At 42.7% G+C, this 18,264-nt stretch overlaps 2 protein-coding genes, 1 long non-coding RNA gene and 1 pseudogene across 3 annotated transcripts; 1 reads left to right on the top strand and 3 right to left on the bottom strand.

The window, feature by feature from the left end:
- The window catches only part of LOC148135504 (uncharacterized), a 303,943-nt pseudogene that overhangs the window by 53,316 nt on the left and 232,363 nt on the right, over nucleotides 1-18,264 (bottom strand).
- Nucleotides 471-1,427, bottom strand: LOC148135506 (histone H3). Its single transcript, XM_087984561.1, has one exon. The coding sequence runs from the start codon at nucleotides 1,407-1,409 to the stop codon at nucleotides 999-1,001; it is 411 nt and encodes a 136-aa protein (XP_087840687.1). The 5' UTR covers nucleotides 1,410-1,427; the 3' UTR covers nucleotides 471-998.
- On the bottom strand, nucleotides 2,169-3,108 carry LOC122544509 (histone H1-like). Its single transcript, XM_087984555.1, has one exon. The coding sequence runs from the start codon at nucleotides 3,097-3,099 to the stop codon at nucleotides 2,419-2,421; it is 681 nt and encodes a 226-aa protein (XP_087840681.1). The 5' UTR covers nucleotides 3,100-3,108; the 3' UTR covers nucleotides 2,169-2,418.
- LOC122544638 (uncharacterized) lies at nucleotides 8,758-17,233 on the top strand. Its single transcript, XR_006310381.2, has 3 exons — nucleotides 8,758-8,937; nucleotides 9,590-9,644; nucleotides 16,184-17,233. It is a non-coding gene; the product is annotated as an uncharacterized LOC122544638 (long non-coding RNA).

The following is an 18,264-nucleotide window of genomic DNA, read 5'->3' as shown; positions in this document are numbered from 1 at the left end:
TCTCTTCTCCCTGCCTCTCGGGAGCTTTTTGAACACCAGTGAATCTTTTTTTCTTTATTTCTGGTGCTATTTGCTCAAGTCACTCTCTAATATTTGATTATTCCGGGAGCGACAAGCCCCGGTTGGGGTGGGAGCCCTGAGTGTCACCCTGGGAAACAAAACAAGTGCTCCCTTTCTTCCAGACCCACGGGTAGATACATCACACTTTTTTTTTAAATTTCCAAAACTCCGCGCGGGTTCTGTTGGGTTGCAGAATAGTGTAAATGGGGCTTTCTGCTGTCGATTAGAAGCTTTCGAAACGAACCGAGATCAAACCAGAACAGTCGCCGGACTGGAATTGTTAACGCGGAGCTTTTGCTATAGGGGAGCACGGTATTAAAATAATACATAAAGGCGGCGTTCGCTTTTAATGCGTTCACGCCGAAGAACGTTCATGAAATCCTCACAGAGCTGAATGAGAGTGTTGGTTCTCTCCGAAGACAATCTCGAATCCTTCAAATAGCTTCTAGACCCGAAAGAAAAATTGCAAATTAATGACTAAATACGAATGCATTGTTTTGCGTAAAGCTCCCTTCTCTGATCTACATTTCGGCAGGATTTTCAAATTTGAAAGAAAACGGTTGATGATTTGGCGCCATGTTTTCCCGCCAGCTTCCTCAGCAATGATCATACCAGCTGTAACTAGTGGGAACACCAAGGGAGACAGTGAGGATAAAGGGGATGTAATCCGGAATTAATACTGCACTACTATATGAAAATTACATAACATTCACAGCAGCGTATATTCTAGTCACTGCTGCTTGTGCGAACTGTCTTCAACCAACTCCCATGGAATGTATTACTGACGTCACGCCCCCCCACTTTAATATTATTCAAAGCCATTTTCCAACGTCTGCGATCGCTTCCCGCTCTCTCTGGATGGTTGTGGCTCTGAAAAGAGCCGTTGTGTTTTTCTCTCTCTGTCTCGGGGTGAATGTGCAGGGCCGGCTATGCTCCGTTTAGGCGCGCTCCCCGCGGATCCGGCGGGCCAGCTGGATGTCTTTGGGCATGATGGTGACCCGCTTGGCGTGGATGGCACACAGGTTGGTGTCCTCAAACAGTCCCACCAGGTAAGCCTCGCTGGCCTCCTGCAGGGCCATCACCGCCGAGCTCTGGAAGCGCAGGTCGGTCTTGAAGTCCTGAGCGATCTCTCGCACCAGGCGCTGGAAGGGCAGTTTGCGGATCAGCAGCTCGGTGGATTTCTGGTAGCGGCGGATCTCCCGCAGAGCCACCGTGCCGGGCCTGTAGCGATGAGGCTTCTTCACTCCGCCCGTGGCCGGAGCGCTCTTGCGGGCCGCTTTGGTCGCCAGCTGCTTGCGGGGAGCTTTCCCTCCGGTGGATTTGCGCGCTGTCTGCTTGGTCCTGGCCATTCTCTTCTCCTCGCTGTAACACACACACACACAGGCTGATGCTGTCAATGCTGAGGCTGCTGCGGTGCTGCCTATTTAAGGGAACGGAGAGCCCGCCCTAGAGCTGGGATTGGATACAGCCCTGTCCCTCAACCCACAGAGAAACAGCTCCGGAAGGGACAGGAAAGGCAGGAAAAAAAGTTGTTGGAGTCTGATTGGATAACGTGAAATGACAATTGGTCAGTTTCAAAATGCCCGCTGAATTCACCCACAAAAACCTTGAGATTAAAGTAACCATAAAACGCAAAACGCCATCCGTCTGCAACTAAGATAAAATTTAATATTTTATAGTAATTCTTTAAAATCTAGTTAGCTGTCAGCGCGGACAGGAGGCGGTATCATTGCCTGATCTGTCTGGAACAGGCAGGAGGAAAGGGGGGGTTTAAAACAGCTCAGACAATCTGAACAACCGGCCGTGAATCAATCTAAACAACCCCGCCAATTTTAACATCTTAAAAGCTAATGCAGTGTACACCGATAAAAGGACATAATCTCACTTTATCTGCTATTTTTTATTACCCTCAGATTGTAATTAGCCCGAAGACAATGTGGAATTGCTACCTGAACTGTCTGTAACAGGCAGATGGAAGGAACACGCCATGAAAACATCCGCAGGGTCTCAGAATCAAAACTGAACAAAGTAACATTCCTGAACGGGTCAATGAAATACAAATACTACAATATGTCCCATTCGTGACTCGGTAGAGTTATAAGTCGCGAATTGAAATAACCAGATGGAGATCAATAAACCCTCCCTATATGATACCTTCCCCATTCACAGGTCTCCGCTTTCGTGAACCATGGCATGAGTGTGTATTTGAGTTATTCAGATCAAATAATATCTAAGGTAGGTCTGCGCTCGGCGCCGGGACACGGAACATTTGATCCGGGCTCAGCTCTTTCCTGAGAGATGTGGGTGGCTCTGATAAGAGCCTTTGGGTTCAGATGGTTATATATTACACCGACTGGTTCATTTCTTTGCTGCTGTCTTGGTCACTTTCGCTTTGGGCTTGGCCTTGCCTTTAGCCGGTTTGCTGAGGGGTTTGGGGGCTTTAGGGCTCTTGGCCTTTTTCACCTTCTTCACGGGAGTCCGTTTCTTTGGCGCTGCTTTGCTCACCGCTTTCTTTGGCGGTGCCGCCTTCTTGCCGCTCGCTTTCTTGGCTGGGGATTTCTTGGTTGTCGCTCTCTTGGCTGGGGATTTCTTGGCTGTCGCCTTCTTGGCCTGGGATTTCTTTGCTGTCGCCTTCTTGGCCGGTGATTTCTTCACGGCCGGTTTCTTGGCGGCTGCTGATGTTCCCGCCTTCTTTCCCGCTTTTGCCTTGACTGGATTCTTAGGGAGTTTGAAGGAGCCAGAGACGCCCTGGCCCTTGACCAGAACAAGGGAGCCGTTCGCCAGGCACCTCCTGATACTCATCTTGATCTGTGCCTTTCGCTTTCCCACATCGATCCCGCTTCTCTCCAGCGCCTTCTTTACAGCGGACAGAGACGCCCCTCTGCGATCCTTGATATCCCCGACACCCTTCAGAATCAGCTCTCCCAACCCGGGACCGGGTGTTTTCTTCCTGGGAGCTGCCACCTTCTTCTTGGGAACCTTGGCTTTGGTGGGAGCGGCGGCTGGAGGAGCCGTTTCGGCGGCTGCACTGTCGCTCATGTTGAGAACTCTGCGCTGAATCTCTCTCTGGGACAAGTCTGAACTCGGTCAGCAATGAAGTTACTGGGGGCGGCACTGAGCAACTTCAAGGCAGCGAGCGGACGGCGCAGGGACAACCTGCCGTCAGCTCCCTGCTCCTGCTGCCTCTCTGTGTTTCTCTAACGGCCTAAACTCTCCGATTCCTCTGAAATTCCGCATCTCCAGAGAGCCAGGCTCGATCGCTCCTGACCCTGACACGGTGAAGTTTGCGACTGAAAAGTTTTCACTCGAATAGAGGGCTCCGCTGTCGAGTTAAACGCATTTTGCTGCCGCACAGATCGAGCTTTTTGAGCTGAGCGCTGACATTGTCGGTACTTTTAGACTAAAATCTTGAAATCAACAAATACATTGTCTTAAATTCTACCTTTGGGGTCTATTGGGGGAGCCGGCGAATAAGTTGAATTGAAAATGTTTTTGAGTTTCACAAGAGAGACCCAGAAATATCATAATATTCGCGGACACACAAACACAGTTACGTTCGACTTACCGTCCGCCCTTTTCCGACAGCCTCTCTGACACAGTATTCACATTCACACAGTCACACGCCAGAAATATCACCAAATGTAAGTGTGGAAGGATAGAATGTCTCCTCCTTTCAGCCTTTGCTGTGGTGTCCAGGGCGTTAGTTGTAGTTTTTCTCCTCAGTAACTGTTACACTCTCATCAGCTCTATTGTTTACATCCTCAAAGATGGCCAGTCGGTTTGTCAAGCTTAGAAGACAGAACAGTGTGCACTGGAACAGGTCCTTCATGTTCATGCTGATTCTAGCAGATCCTGAATACTGTTTTGTCAAATGCTTCGCAATTGAAGCTTTCATTTTGATTTTTTCCCTGCAGGCTGACTGGTCTATAGTTCATAATTTTATATCTACCTCCCTTTTCCATTGGATTGCTTACACAAGCTAGCCCCCAATCTGTGTAACTTATAACAGAACTTATAGAATCTTGGAACGTGACCATCACTGCATCCAGTATTACTCAGCCCATTATATCTGGGACGTAGATGATCAAGGCCTGGTGTTTCCCAACCTTCAATCCTATCCACTGTCCCAACATCATTTCCCAAATAATACTGATTTGGTTCAGTTCTTCCCTCTCACTAAACTCACCAATACCACTACTGTGTTAGTTGTGTGAATATTTGTGAACAGAGAACAATAGTATGCTTGCGATTTTTGAGACATTTTCATTCCCCATTTTGAACTCCCCTCTTTAATGTTGGAAGTGGCACGTGGTCCTCTTTGCTAACCTATTTATGTTCATTTCTCTCTTTACACATTTATTAGTGTTTTAGCAGTATTTTAAATAGTTTCCACAACATTACTCTTTTCTTCATTTGTTCTTTGTTAGTTAAATCGCTTTTAGCACTCATTTGTTAAATCTGGATCTGTTTGCAGCCTTCCCGTCTCCCTATACTCCCAAATTGTAGGCCTATTCTTTGGACCAAAAACTATCTTAAATAGTCGTTTCAAGTTTCACAACATTCTTTTTATAGGAGAGAGACGAGAATTGCACATAATATTCCAAAAGTGGCATTACCAATGTTCTGTACACCCATAACATGTTCTCCTAAGTCACATACTCAAAGCTCTGACCAGTAAAGGAAAACATATCAAATGCCTTCTTTGCTATCCTATCTAACTATAACTCCACATTCAAGCAACAACGAACCTGCATTCCCACGTCTGTTTGTTCAGCAACACTCCACGGGACCTTAATATTAAGTGTGTAAGTCCTGCCCTGATTTCCCTTTCCAATTTGCAGCACCTCATATTGATTTAAATTGAACTCAATATGCCTCTCCTGGGTCCAGTGTCCCATCTGATCGAGATCCTGCTGTATTCTGAGGTAGCCTTCTTTGCTGTTTAGTACACCTACAAATTTTGTGTAATCTGCAAACTTACTAACAATAACTGGAACCTCACATCCAAATCATTCATAATAATGTGGAGGTGCCGGTGCTGGACTGCGGTGTGCAAAGTTAAAAATGACAACATCAGGTTATAGTCCAACAGGTTTATTTGGAAGTACAAGCTTTCTAAATACAGACTCCTGATGGAGGAGCAGCAGTCTGAAAGTTTGTATTTCTAAATGAACCTGTTGGAATATAATCTAGTGTTCTGTCATTTTTGAACAACAATCATTTATATAAATGATGAAAAGCAGTGGACTCAGCAGTGATCCTTGTAACACATCACTTGTCACAGGCCTTCAGTCTGAAAAGCATCCCTCCACCCACCACTCTCTGTTTTCTACCTTCAAACAAGTTCTGTATCCAAATGGCTAGTTCTCCCTGTATTCCATGTGATCCAATCTTGCTAATCAATTTCCCATGGGGAGCTTTGTCAAACGCCTTACTGAAGGCCATTTAGATCACATCCACCACTTTGCCCTCATCAGTCCTCTTCCTTACCCATTCAAAAAAACTCAGTTGAGTTAGTGATACATGACTTCCCATGCAGAAAGCCATGTTGACTAACCCTCATCAATCCTGGCCTTTCAGAAAGATGTAATCCTGTCTCTCACAATCCCCTCAACTGTTTGCCTACTGTTGATGTTATGCTCACTGTTCAATAGTTCCCTGACTTTTCCTTACCACCTTTCTTAAATAGTGGCACCACATTATCCAGCCTCCAGTCTTTTTGCACTTCACCTGTGACTATGGATGATACGAATATCTCAGCAAAGGGCCCAACAATCACTTCCCTAGCTTATCATCATGTTCCAGGTCCACCTGATCGGGTGCTCGTACTTTATCCACCTTTTCTGTTTAAAATCATCCAGCAGCATCTCCTCTGTATTATGGATATTTTTAAAGATGTCACCATCTGTTTCCCCACGTTCTATATCTTCCATTTCCTTCTCCTCAGTAAGTACTCGCTTAGTATCTCCCACCTTTCCTTTTCTTCCACACATAGGCTGCCTTGCTAATCTTTGCTGGGCCCTCTTCTTTCCCTGGTTACCCTTTTGACCTGCATGTATTAATAAAATCTATTTGAATTTTCCTTAACACCATTTGCCAAAGCTTTGTTATGTCCCTTTTTTGTCCTGCTCATTTCCTTCTTAAGTATATCCCTACTGCCTTTATACTCTTCGAAGGATTCACTGAACCTCTCCTGTATTTAACTAATATATGCTTCCTTCTTATTTGGACCAAAAGCTCAACTTCTTTTCTCATGCAGCACTTCCTACACCTACCAGTCATGCCTTTCACCCGAACAGAACATACTGTCTTGTCTCTGTATCCTCATTTTCTAATTTTTCAGCCATCATTTTGCCTGTGAACATCTGCCCTCAGTCAACTTTTGAAAGTTTTTGCACAATACTCCCAAAATTAGCCTTCCTCTAAATTAGAAATTTAATTTTTTGATCTGGTCTATCCTTTTCCATCAGAGTTTTAAAACTAATAAAATTATGATCATTGGCCCCAAAGTGCTCCCCCACTGACACATCATTATATCATAAGAGTAGGTCAAGATTTGCACCTTATCTAGAAGATACATTCACATGCTGAATCAGAAACTTTTCTTGTACACACTTAAAACATTTCTTTATGTCCAAAACATTAACAATATGGTAGCTATAATCTATGTTTGGAATGTTAAAATCCCTCACCATAACCACACCATTATTCCTGCAGACCTAAGATCTCCTGACAAATTTGTTTCTCAATTTCCTACTGACTGTTAGGGTGTCCGCAGTCCAATCCCAATAACGTGACCAAACCCTTTCTTAATTCTCAGTTCCATCTAAATAATTTCCATGGCTATAAGCCCAAGGAATATCCTCCCTCAGTATAGGTGTGACCTTATCTCTTACCAAAATGTCACTACCCATTTTCTCTTGCTGACCTCTCCCCCCATCCTTCCTATAACATTTGATTCCTGGAACATTGAGCTGCCAGTTGTGTCATCCCCAAACCATGTCTCTGTACTTGCTATGATATCCCAATTCCAATCCCATTTTCCTAACCATGTCCTGAGTTCATCCTCCTTCTCTGTTAGGCCTCTTGCATTGAAATAAATGCAGTTTAAATTATCAATCCAACCTCATTCTCTTCTATGTTCCTGTCTGCCCTGGGTGTTTACTTACCGACTACCAGCCTCAGATTGATTGCTATCTCCCCGTTCCCACTTACCTCACCCCAAGCCCACACCTTACGAGTTTAACCCCTCCCCAGAAGCTCAAGGAAATGTCCCGGCCAATATAGTAGTCCCCTTCCAATTCAGGTGTATTCCATCCTTTTTCTACAAGTCACATCTTCCCCAGAAGAGATTCCAATGATCCAAAAACTTGAACACCTCTCCCCCTCACCAGCTCCTGAGTTGGGCATTCCTCTGCTCTATCATCCTATTCCTAACCTCAGTCGCTCGTAGCAGTGGGAGTAATCTAGATATTACTATCGGAGAGGAACTGCTTTCTAAATTCTTGCCTCTCTTCCTTCTTCCTTCGAAATCTCATCCCTTTCCCCTCCTGTGTAGTTAGTTCCAATGTGTAAGCCCCTTTGTGAATATCCTGCACTCTCGCCGAGAGATCCTTGATCCTGACACCAGGGAGACAACACACTACACTGATTTCAAGCTATCGGCCAGACAGACGTCTATCTGTGCCGCTGACAAAGAGATTCGAGTTTTGTAATTTGTAAAAGAAGGACCTTCGAAATCGCGACTACCTCCATCTGAAACGATAAAGGCAGCTGATGTCAGGGAACATCGCCGTGATATCGGACAAGTTCACCTCTAAGGCACTCACCATGCTGACTTGGAAATAAAACTGCTTTCTTTCACAGTCACTGGATCAAGACCCTGGAACTCCGTGTTCATGGCATTGTGGGCAGCACATGGACAACAGCTGTTCCAGAAGGTGGCTCACCACTGCCTTCTCAAAGGGATGGAGAATAAATGGTAGGCTCAGCCAGCGACATCCACGTTCCAGGAGTGAATAAACAAAAACAACTGGGGTCTCTCGTTGTGGCATACAATACATCACAAGGTTTCTGTCTGAGCATACATGCCACTAAAATCTGTCATCCACGACAAACTAAATCGAGTCCCATAGATGTTGTTGCACACCTGGTCTGACTTTTGCACATGCCTCCTGACCCAGAAATAAACACCGACACTGTGATTCAAGACTCTCTCCATCAGTTATTTTCTGCCTTCGTAAGAATGTTCCACTTATTCCATCTCTCTGTATGTTACTTTGGGCAAGGAGTTAATATTTCTGGATGAGGGGTCAGCAGGATTAAATACCACAGTTAACATTCGATCAGACGTGATGTTATTGAATGGGGGAGCACAGGGGATGGGCCGAGTGGCCGCCAGCTTCCCCGCCCCCTGATCAGATTGTGAGAGAGCCGGAGGGAGGAGTTATTAACATGACCCGGGAATGAGCTCCATTGGAGCTTCATATAGGGACAATGTCCCAGCTTGAAACCTTCTCTGCCCTTTCCCCCACAGCCCCAGTTCCTTTGGTCAAATTGAGAGAAAAGGGAATTGGGGAAATGATCAATTTGTTTCTGGGAATCATTGGGAAAAGCAGCGCATGCGCGATGCCTCATCGTCCGATCGCCTCCCCCAAAGTTGATTGTTCCTGAGCAGAGGAGCGCATGCGTGAGGCCCTCCCCCAGCGCTGCCATTGAGGAGCATTTACTCAGTGAGTGCAAGAGGTTTGTTTGAAACAGACCGCAATGGAGAGATCAGCGCCCAGGGAAGCGAGGGAACAGCAGGCTCCTTCCAGCAGCACATCGGGATGGGAGCCTGGGACACAGAGGGGGCTCCGAGACCGGGATTGGTTCGGGGTGAGTTCAGGGAGAACCGGGGGCTGTTTGTAAGAGGCCGAGCGGAGCAGGAACTGGTCCCGGAACTTGGAGTGAGCGGGCTGGGGGGGGGAAGAGAGAGGCCTTTCTCGGGCTGTGTGTGGGCCTGCTGAGGGAGGCAGAGCGGGAAGAAGCTGCTGTGGGACATTCTTGTGGTTTGCAATCCCCTAAACACTGATGGGAATTCATTGTTTGGCTTCTGTTTCACGCTGTTTATTGCGAATAGACTTTGAAATAAAGGACGTAGAAACAAATGTAATAATCCTGTGTAAGATAAATATAGCAGGCACCGGATAAACGTCTCCAAGTATGTGAAATCCTGCCCAATATTTGTTTTTCAACAGTTAATGTATTGGGAGCTGGACATTGAACTGTGTAATCATTCCATTTGTGGAGATGTCCATATGTTGGTGAGTTTATTTTATCTAAGTGAAATATTTTAGAATTTGGGAAACAGAAAAAGACTGGAAGGAGCTCAGGGCTCGAGTGGAACCAGGATCTGCACAGTTCACCTTGCCCTGTTCAAAAACAAAGAATTATAATAATCATAACCTGGATATTGCATTGATCATTTGATGACTTCCTACTCAACTGCTAGTTATGTACAGGAGCTCTCTCTTTTGTCTTTCTCCAGACAAATATTTGATGGACTAATCCAAGGTTGACCAACTGCTTCTCACACCCAGCAGGTATGTTACCACTGTCAGAGAGGAGAATGTCCTTTCCACAGTCAGAGTGGATTGAGTCAGACACACATTGAGCTCCATTTCCAGAAGTATACATTCAATCCAAGAGTTAAACACAACTGACGATATATAAATCTATATTATTTTGCCCTGTTCTCAGTGCTTACCACCTCAGTGACAGTAAATTCCACTACTCAAAACCAATTATCATCTGTAAGATTGGAATCAGATTCGACTGTATGCTTATAATAAATATACATTTATGAGCTGCATTAAATTCGTATGTAGATTTGGCATTTTTAAAGTTACAATCAATTAGAACAAACCGATCATGGTGTTACATGTTTATAATAAATATAAATATGAAGTGTGTATTTGAGTGCAGATATAGAAGCAATGTTGGGCATTTATGAGTAACTGAGCAGGACAAAATTATTCTTTTGATAAACAGTTGTCATGTACAAAGACAATAATTAAACAATGTAAATTTCAAATGAACCTCTTGGTCAAGCCTTATTTGCAGAGGATGCTTCTAGAGAGGATGCTTATTGCTCATTCACATACGTACATCCACATCTGTGTCTGTCTCTGTCTCTCTCATTCTCACTCTCAGCCTGGTGTTGATGAAAACACAATTTATGCATGCTCCCATTCTGGTTGAGGGCCTCAGTAATGCAGAATCATTTCCACACTTTTTAATGTATGAAACACTGATTGATAAGACATTAAACCCACCTCATAAAGTGCATCAGATCATGACATGCAGGACTGGAAACACAAAGAGACATACAATGTCTGTGTGATATTGACCAGTACCATTCTTCTCAGTGTTACGGATTGGCAGCACAACAGAAAACTCACTCACATTCAGCCAGTTAATGGTTAAAAGGTAGAAAAATGCAATTTAGGCCAACAAATACTTCCAGATGACAGTCATAAATTGACTGACCAAATTATTAATCGCTTCAGAAGATATTAGTGTTAGATGTTCAATTATTGCAGTGCCCAGCAGCAACTGACAAAGACTTATACACACACACACAATGTAAAATTAAACCTGATATTTAATACAGTAAAATTCAAATTCTTTGCAAAGGTAAGTATTGAACCAACATTCATCCCTCAATCACACAGGTTTAGCGAACATTGAACTGGTTTATCCTACACACTGCCTGAAAACACACAACTGAACGTAGAAAGAGAATGGTATTCATATACGTGACTCGTCACTGTTGCACACAGAGCAAAAGTGGCACTATAGGTATCCAAAGGCCGATAACTGCAGAATTAATCTCAAATTGGCATTTACACTGAGACACTGGCAGTGAGTAGATGAAGTTCAGAATGCCAAACAGTTAGTGGAAATTAGTATGGAGAACAGATAAAGAATAGAATGTCCCAGCACAGACACAACAGGCTGAATGTCCATACCAATTCTGTGATTGAGTCATAAATCACAAAATGCATGAGCTTAAGGTCCAATCACAACACCTAAGAACTGCTATCACAGATATACATCAAGTCCTAAACTCTCGTATTGACACAACTGAAACTGACAGACATCGATTGATATCTGCTTTCTCATATTCACATTGCAGCAACTGGAAGGGAGAGAACAATAATCCCACACACACACATACGACAGGTACAGGTTGACAACTAGACTAACACATTCGTGTAGCAAAACCTGACAGGTACAGTATGATAAATGAATTTGCATATTTATAAACAAGAAGCTGGTATATACAAATTAGTAACTGCACTCTCAGATGCACAGAGCAGAATCTGACAGGGACAGGTTGGTTAATAACTCACACATGCAGGTGGTAGTAAATTTCGGAGAAAGATTGATAACTACACTCATATGCACAAAGCAGAAACTGACAGGAATAGATTGATTATGCTCCCAATTTCAAATCATCTAAATTGACATGTACACTTTGATAACGACACTCACATATTCATAGAGTAGAAACTGACAGATAGAGATTGATAATAAAACAGAAATTAGTGGAAAATTCACATGTGAGGCAGCATTTCAGGTCTACTATGTCTACTATAGTCTGCTATGATACACCACCAATTGTTAGCCACTAACAGCCCCTATTAATAGGCTATCCACCCTCTTAGTCTGACAGTTATCCACTCCTTTGTCTATCTCCATCTGTCTTTTACTCGTCACTCTTCCACTCACCGTTTCTTCTGTATAAAACACTAATATTTTCCTAGCTGCCACCAGAAAATACAGAAGTTTGAATACATTGACCAACAAACTCAAGAACAGCTTCTCTGCTGTCATCAGACTTTTAAATGAACAGCTGAAATTTTAAGGCGAAAGTGGGTACTGCAGATCGTGGAGATTAGAATCCAGATTCCTTGCTGGAAAGGCGCAGCAGGTCAGGCAGCATCTGAGGAGCAGGAAAATCGATGTTTTGGACATTCCTGATGAAACACTTTTGCCCGAAACATCGATTTTCCTGCTCCTCGGATGCTGCCTGACCTGCTGTGCTTTTCCAGGACCACTCTCATCTCGCTCAAAGTTTAACGTTAATCTTTCTCTTTGCAGCTTTAATACTGTAATGTGGATTCTGTTCTATTACCCTGATGCATTTTGTATGATATTATGTGCCTGTAAAGCACACAAAACAATACTTTCTATTGTATCTCAGTGCATGTGACAATAATCAGATCAAAACAAATGGATAACTATACTCACATATTCATAAAGTTAAATACTTTTCTCTCTCCACGATGATCTTTTGGATTTTGACAGTGGGAAAATTGGGTGATGGTAGCACAATTGATTATCACGGAGCTGTGGTTAGATTGTGCGTCAATGATAATTGTCAGGTGTTGATGGGTATGGCGAATTAGAATTCTTCATTAGTTTTGACCCCATTAAATTCTTTTTAAAATCATTACATCAAACTGGTTCCAACTGATAGTCCCAATCAATGGACGAACTGCACGGCTTTTGATCTAGGTGTGTATCCTCTGCAGTTCCTGTCACAGATGCTGTGCTGTTTTTCTGCACTAATGGGACTGAGATACATTCTGGAGAGAGCCTGGTTCTCCTGTGACTGGTGAAGGAAGGCACTGAGCCCCAGTTACTTTGGTACCATGACAATGTACTGCAAATAAATGGCAATGCAAGCTACCATGTGACTGCCGGTGGTGGTGAGCTGGTTAGCCATTCATTCCAGAGAGACAATGTCGGGAGTATCACTGTGCAGCAATCAACAATGGAATCAAAAACACTATTTTTAACGTGACCTGCGACAATTTCAACTTCACACTGCAAGGTCAGAATGACAGTTAGATCATAAATAGACAGAGCACAGAGAAACACCAACCACTCCATCTAGTCTGTGCCAGTTAGAAACAGTTACCCATCTCAATTTGGTAGGTGATGGCTGGTTGGTATCATCATGAGGTTATTAATCCAGAAACATGGTTCATGCTTGCAGGATCCCAGTTCAAATCCCGCCCATACGAGATGGTGGAATTTTCAAGAATTGAAATCTAGAATGGAAAGTCTTATGAAGAGGAGTGCAGTGGAGATTCATTAGGATGGTGGTTGGGATGGGACCTCAAAGAGATGTTTAAGATTCTGAGGGTCCTGGATGGGGCGAAACGAAGCAACACTTCTCCTTCTTGAAGAGTTAATAACAAATGGGGCATCATTTTAAAGTGAAGAGCAGGAGGGTTAGAGAGAGACTGTAGGATTGCTTCATTCAGATGGTGGTGGGAGTCTGGAATGCACGGCCTGGGAGTGTCATTGAGGAGAGAAACCTCGCAACCTTCATAATATACTTTGATGAGCACTCGAAGTGTCATAACATTCAAGGATGTGGATGCTTAGAGCGGGAAAGGGGGGACTAGTGCGTGTATTGGTGGAATTTCCGTTGTTCAGTCCGAATGGACGAAAGGACCTCCTTTGTACTGCAAAATTCAATGATTCTGACTCACTCCATATAACTTCACATTAGTTTCATTTTTTTTTAAAAAAAGTTGTTTATTTAATATTGTCACAGTTTGCCCCATAGCTCTGAGTATCACAATGATCGATTGATTTGGTGGCTCAGCGTTTAGCACTACTGCCTCACAATGCTTGGCATCCACGTTCGAAATCGGTATTGGGTGATTGTCTGCGTGGAGTCTGTACCTTCTCACCGTGTCTGAGTGTGTTTCTTCCCACAGTCCGAAAGTGTGCAGGTTAGATGGATTGACCACGCTAAATTGCTCACAGTCTCCAGAGATGTGAAGGATAGATGGCATAGTCATAGGAAATGCAGGCTTACAAGGATAGTATGGAGGATAGGTTGGATAGTCTTTGAAGGATTGGTGTGAACTCGGTCGCTAAATTGCCTGCTTCCACACTGTAGGAATTCTGTGGTCCATCTGATGGTGTGGTTTCTGTTGTGTAGAAGGTTAAAATTACCTCCCAAGGGGCATGCAAGTAAGAGAGCTTTACTTATACAGAAAGAATGCACAAGCACCTATACCTCCCAGTAACATTTCTACTCTGGGAAAACTGTAGTTTTCACCGTCAACATTCGAAACAGTCAAGCTGATGGCAATTTGACATGTTAACATCAAACTGGAATTAAAAGACAGTTGGCAGTTTCAACTTTTAGAAATGCAACAAAGATCATCATGAGAGGTAGGTATAAATGACAATTGGCACGAGGTGCACCTTTGAAATATACCATTCCCTGCCCTTTTCTAAACAATCGAGTCACAGAGGTATACAGCAGGAAGGAAGCCCTTTGGCACAACTCATAGCTTGCCAACCAGGTTTTTGAAACTGAATTAGTCCCATTTGCCAGTGTTTAGTCCATGCCCCCTAAACCATCCTGTCATTGCACATGCCCAAATGTCTTTTGAACGTCGCAATTGTACTCACCTCTATTATTTCTTCCGGCTGCCCGTTCCATATATGGACTACCTTCTCACCTTAAACCTATGCCCTTTAATTCTGGATTTCAGAATCTATATTTCTCTATATCACCATATCTATGCCTCTCATGATTTTTCAAATCTCTATAAAGCCACCCATCAGCCTCCTGCACGCCATCGAAAAAAAAATTCGAGCATATCCAGCCTCTCCTTAGAAATCAAACCTCCAATCTTGATAAAACCGTTGAAAATCTTTCCTACACACTTTCCAGTTTAACAGTACGCATCGTTGCAGGGCAACCTGAATTGTAAGCTGTACTCCAAATGTGCCTCTACCAATGGTAACATTAATTCTGTCCCTGCGGATTTTGATATTTCACTTCCGAAGAAAACAAGCAAGCATCTGTCTTGTTTCGATTTTGATTGTTATACTCTCTATCATATTGTTGATCTCGTCTTTTACTCTGTATCCACCAAGTATTTGTATAATTTCAAAAGTTAATGAGAAACTGTTTGTGTTCTTCTGTGTTTTTTTTCTAAGATGTTTTACAGGAAGTGAAATTTTCATCTCAGAAAATACATTGTTGATTGGCAGGATTGTTGCTTGTTTTCGGACCAGCTAATCTGGGTGTTTTATTAGCCCAGCAATAATACCGTTAAGCCTTTTGATGCTCGGAAGAGCTCCACTTTGCAGTGCACTAAGAGAAAACCTCTTTCTGGTTCAGACTTTGCAAGTTCAAGTCCTACCGCAGAATGTGCAACAGGTTGATCAGAAAACGAAGTAAATTTGGAATTTACTTCATGTTAATTGTCCCCCAATTTACCAGGGTGTGTCCTTTTTGTCTTCACTGAAATTCGTTATTCCCTTGAACAGTTATTTTGTCCGTGCCTTGCAGCCGTTGTTTTGGTTCGGCTCACAATTTTCTTTGCGTTGGAACTGAGAAATAAATCCGAGAACTTGAACAGTTTAAATGGTAATAAAGGTGAAAATCCTATTAATTATGTAAGTTTCTCACTGATTTCTTTTTAAAAAGATCTTTAAAGCAATATTTCTAAAATTTGGAATCATGTATTGTAATACTACAAATTATGGGAGTAAATTTGCCAATCTCTCAATTTACGGTTCGGTCAATATCATAATAGGATCGTTAGGCCTGATTGGCCGACTACTGATCTTGATTTTTTTAGTTGTTTCGGAGAGAATTTCAGCATGTTAACACTGATGGAGCAGACGATTTATTTCAAAGTTGGGATGGTGACTGGCTCGGAGGGGAGCTTGCAGAGAGTGGTGCCCCCATGTATCTGCTGCCCTTGTCCGAGATGGAAGAGGTTGTGTGATTGTAAGGTGCTGTCGAAGGATCATTGGTGAATTTCCCCAGCTTTTCTTATGCAGATTTAACATTTTCAGACTAGTGACCCCTCTTTAAAACAGTTCCAGGAAGTCTGGTTGAATGAATACTTGCTCCTTTCTCTTCTTCTGTCAAAGGATTTTCCCTTTTCTCTGAAAGTTCCTTTTGACAATTCTGATAACATCGAAATGATCAGTTGTTGTTTTCAAGTTTTGAACAATTTGGGACTAAATCTGAAACAGGTTTTAGACACTGCTTGCTTGGGAAGGACTTTGACCTCTTTTTTTCCTGCAGTTCAAACTAAGTCAAGAAGCTGGACAACTGACAGAACAATACAGTCTTTCAGTGATTCACCCGGGACTTTTATTCTCGTTCATCACAATTAATATCGACATTTTTCTTCACCAGCTGCATGATACAAGATTCCAAGAAGCTGGCAGACTATTGACTGTTTAAGAACAAATGAATTCCAACTCAAGTCCATAGGTACATAAATTCGCAGATTCATGACCAAAGACAAAAGAAAATGAGACTTGTCACAAACGTGAAATGATAAATCGTGTTTGTTGAGCAAGGATCTAGCTGATGCCTGTGGGGATCAGTAAATCTAATGACAAATACATGTATAATATAAGAACATATATGTATGTCGTGTTGGGACCATTATTGTTCCTCTTCATTTTTGGAGGTGTGAGCTGAAGTTGAATATTGAAATTGGAACTTTGACCAGCAGTTTGCTTCTGCTTCATTTATAGAAGTAAACTAAACAGATGTTTGCATTTTGGAAATGGCCTGGAAACGTAACTCTAGGTTAGTTATTGTTCGAGGAACACTGAAGACATTTCTGACTCAAAACTGAGTTTAAATAATAGACATTAATTAGATTACCTTACTGTATAACCTGGCTCTGATAAAGGCATAGCATTAATATTAAATTGTTCATTTTAGTTCAAGTCATAAATTTGCTGTCAGGTGCCTGTTATTCTTAGAGTTTGGTTAGGAGCAATTGGGCAGTTTGGAGAATCATTGAATATCTTTATTTCACTATGTTGTGAATGCAATGATAGCGAATGTGATTTAGCTTGTTGTCATTGTGTTCTTATGAAGAGCAATCGCGCTGCCAATGTGTTGGCTGGCATAGGTACTGAACAGGAACTAAAATCTGAAATCTGACACGAGACCCAAATTGCAATTAAAGGCTTCAGAAATCACGGTGTGTGTGATACATCGGAGTGAGGCTATGGCTTTGTGTATCTCAAGTGAACTGTGTTGCGTTTTACAGTACAATGTAAACTTTGGATGTGTGTCAATTAAATAGTAAAAGTTGAAGCTGTCCCTCTGAAACGAGTCTGTGCTTCTTGTTATTTTTCAAGGTTGTTTTCATAGATTATGTGACAATGTGATCCTCTCTTAAACTCACCAGCTTACAGTCAAAGACAACATGAGGAAGACTTGCACTCTGCTCGGCCTTACCGCAGTCCAATTCTGATTGAAACGCATAGTAACTCTATCCTCCGTTGATTGCTTGGAAATGGGAATTACGAAGAAGCAACTGGAGCATACTTGTCAATATCAACATTTTAGCTCCGAAATTCAGGCATTAGACTGAAATAGCCTAGTAGATTCTTTAAGATCTGATCCAAATGGATGCAGGAAGTACACCCTGTTATATTGCAAATTTATTAGCTTAACATAATTTATGATATATGCAAACTGATGAGTGAATCTATGAGCTTAACCTACGTCAGATATATACAGACAGCGAGTCTCACTGCCTTGTCTTCATATCTGGGTAACTCCACCCGCTTTGAGCTCAATCCCATTTTCTAAGTTCCATGAAATGTGACATATGCAGAAACGTCCCCTAATTGAATGATCCCCAGAGGTGCACCACTCTGAATCAAACAGTGTGCGCTGCATTGCCGTTCTGAACAGTTTTTTAGGCATTCCTCTGTGCTTGGTGATCACAACCAAGTCCAGACCTTGCTGAAAAACAGGCCAGTCCCAATCCTAATGCAGGACATTGCCAGTTAAAACAAACTGCTTTAGACACTGAGTCATGTTGAAAGAACTCCACAAAGGCTGGTACCTTGTGAATAAGATACTCTTTATTTACACGCATGTACAATAGTACTTGACAATGGCCCAACTTCTTCAGAGTTAGCATCCAGAGTGCAAAGAACACTTGTCACTTCCATTTATGTCTGTCAGCCAGGGCTCCCTGATTGGACCAATTTAACAGTCCCAATCAGGGAGCTCATGTTCTTTGATATTCACTTGGCTGACCTCTTAACAATCACAACAGGCATAATTGCAACAATTAAAATACATTTGGACTGACACATGAATAGGAAAGATTTAGAGGGATACAGACG

This window comes from Chiloscyllium plagiosum, unplaced genomic scaffold, assembly GCF_037043375.1.
Source record: "Chiloscyllium plagiosum isolate Xiang-an unplaced genomic scaffold, Cpla_swu_hap1 HiC_scaffold_49, whole genome shotgun sequence".
NCBI lineage: Eukaryota > Metazoa > Chordata > Chondrichthyes > Orectolobiformes > Hemiscylliidae > Chiloscyllium > Chiloscyllium plagiosum.
This window is presented reverse-complemented; position numbering and strand designations above follow the sequence as displayed.